This window comes from Exophiala aquamarina (genome assembly GCF_000709125.1).
Source record: "Exophiala aquamarina CBS 119918 chromosome Unknown aczIA-supercont1.89, whole genome shotgun sequence".
Lineage (NCBI taxonomy): Eukaryota > Fungi > Ascomycota > Eurotiomycetes > Chaetothyriales > Herpotrichiellaceae > Exophiala > Exophiala aquamarina.
This window is the reverse complement of record NW_013550499.1, coordinates 6,127-7,704: the sequence shown is the minus strand read 5'-3', so window position 1 is coordinate 7,704 and position 1,578 is coordinate 6,127. Positions and strand designations below refer to the sequence as shown.

At 51.4% G+C, this 1,578-nt stretch overlaps 1 protein-coding gene across 1 annotated transcript; it reads right to left on the bottom strand.

Annotated features, from left to right (window-relative positions):
* Positions 1-206: 206 nt before the first annotated feature.
* On the bottom strand, positions 207-1,213 carry A1O9_13144 (uncharacterized protein; the record flags this gene model as incomplete). The annotated part of the gene is made up of 3 exons (XM_013397941.1): positions 207-368; positions 441-671; positions 728-1,213. Coding segments are annotated over 3 exons (879 nt in total), but the record flags the coding sequence as incomplete, so codon positions are not given.
* Positions 1,214-1,578: the final 365 nt, after the last annotated feature.

Here is a 1,578-nt window from a genome sequence, read left to right as displayed (position 1 = left end):
CATGATAGTTGGTTGAGCCTCATATCACAACAGAAAAAAGTTCTCACAACCTATGTCAGGGCTCTCCGAGCGTTACACGCTCTAGTGCACCCTTGCGGGTCCATTCCGTATTGTCTCGCCCTCTAAGAACTCTGCCTTCACTGCCGCACTTCCTCAGCAACCCAATGAGTCTGGCCGTCAATGCAGCATCAGTTTGCCCGATATGCGCCCTTGATCTTGCACAAATCCAATGTGTGACACTCCGTGAAAGCGTGCATCAAGGCGGTCATGTGTGCGGGCATGGCGCACACGATCAAGATATGAAAGATCTGGTGCGAGCTCCCGCAGATATCAAATTTGCCCGGTGCTAAGCGCTCTGGGATTCGGAACTGCACACTGCGGGTCAGATCATCTGTCTTTCATGGTAGTGGTAGACGCGGCAGTGAGCTTGCGATACGTACCGCGTACAGACCAGTACCCCCGCCGTAGAGAACCAGCTCTATCAGATACCATTTCATTCCCGCGTATTGCAGCATGTACCCGAGTCCGTACCGCTGGACTCCGTGCAATAGCGGTATGAACGATGATGCGCCAAGCGCAAAGTAGACGCCCACCCTCACACTCCGCCAGCGCAGCGTTCTGAACGCGGGGTTGGAGATGAGAACGGCAGTGACAGTGCTCGAGGTCAAGATCTAGGAGTCATGTCAGCACATCGAGGGAGCGGCGGCAGTGGCTCTCAAGGACTGACGATCGCCCAGTGCACTTTTTGCAATCTCGGTTCACAGAGGAAGATATAGTAGATGGCCGAAGCAAATGTGCCCGCCGTCACGATGACGATACCCAGCAGGTCCATTCCATGCCAGAACTCTGCAACTTTCTCTGAGTGATCTTTCATCAGGTGGTACACAGCGCTGAAAATTAAACAAGCTTCCGCAACCATAAAGTAGAGTCCGAACACGACATAGTCTCTTATCGAAACGTTGAGAAATCGAGGGTCGGAAAAGACCGACATGAAGGCAAAGGCGATGAATGGTAGGAGTAGAGCCCCGATCAGGTGGGTATACACATTAAAAGTCTCGTTATGCAAGGTAGTCAGGCCGGTGAAGGCTCCCACATAGCCTCCTTTTGCTAGTCGATAGCCGCTGCAGATGATCCGGTTATCGACCCGCCATTCGGGAACCTCATGCCATTTCACAGTTCGCGCTTTAGCCGACTGATTCTTGGGCGTCTTCATGGGGCTCGTACTGACGTTCTGCACGTGCCGGTTCTTGATTTCTGTTTCGAACATAATCCTCCTCCCTAGATTACTTTGACGGTGCTGGCAGTGGAGAGATGGAGAGCAGGGGGGATGGCGGATAAAGACGAGGCAAGAGCAGAATGTACTTCGAGGTGTCGAACCCAGAGAAAGTAGGGGCTTGAATCATTTATAGCACTGTAACAGTATACTAACAATACTAACACACGAGAACCCGTAAAGACGTAGCAAGCGAGCAGAAGGGCGTCACGAAGAGGATATCCATTTTGTATGGGCTTTAAGGAGACTAGGTCATATCTTTGAGAAATGTATTAATAGACTAGCATTAGTTGCCCTTTCGGCTC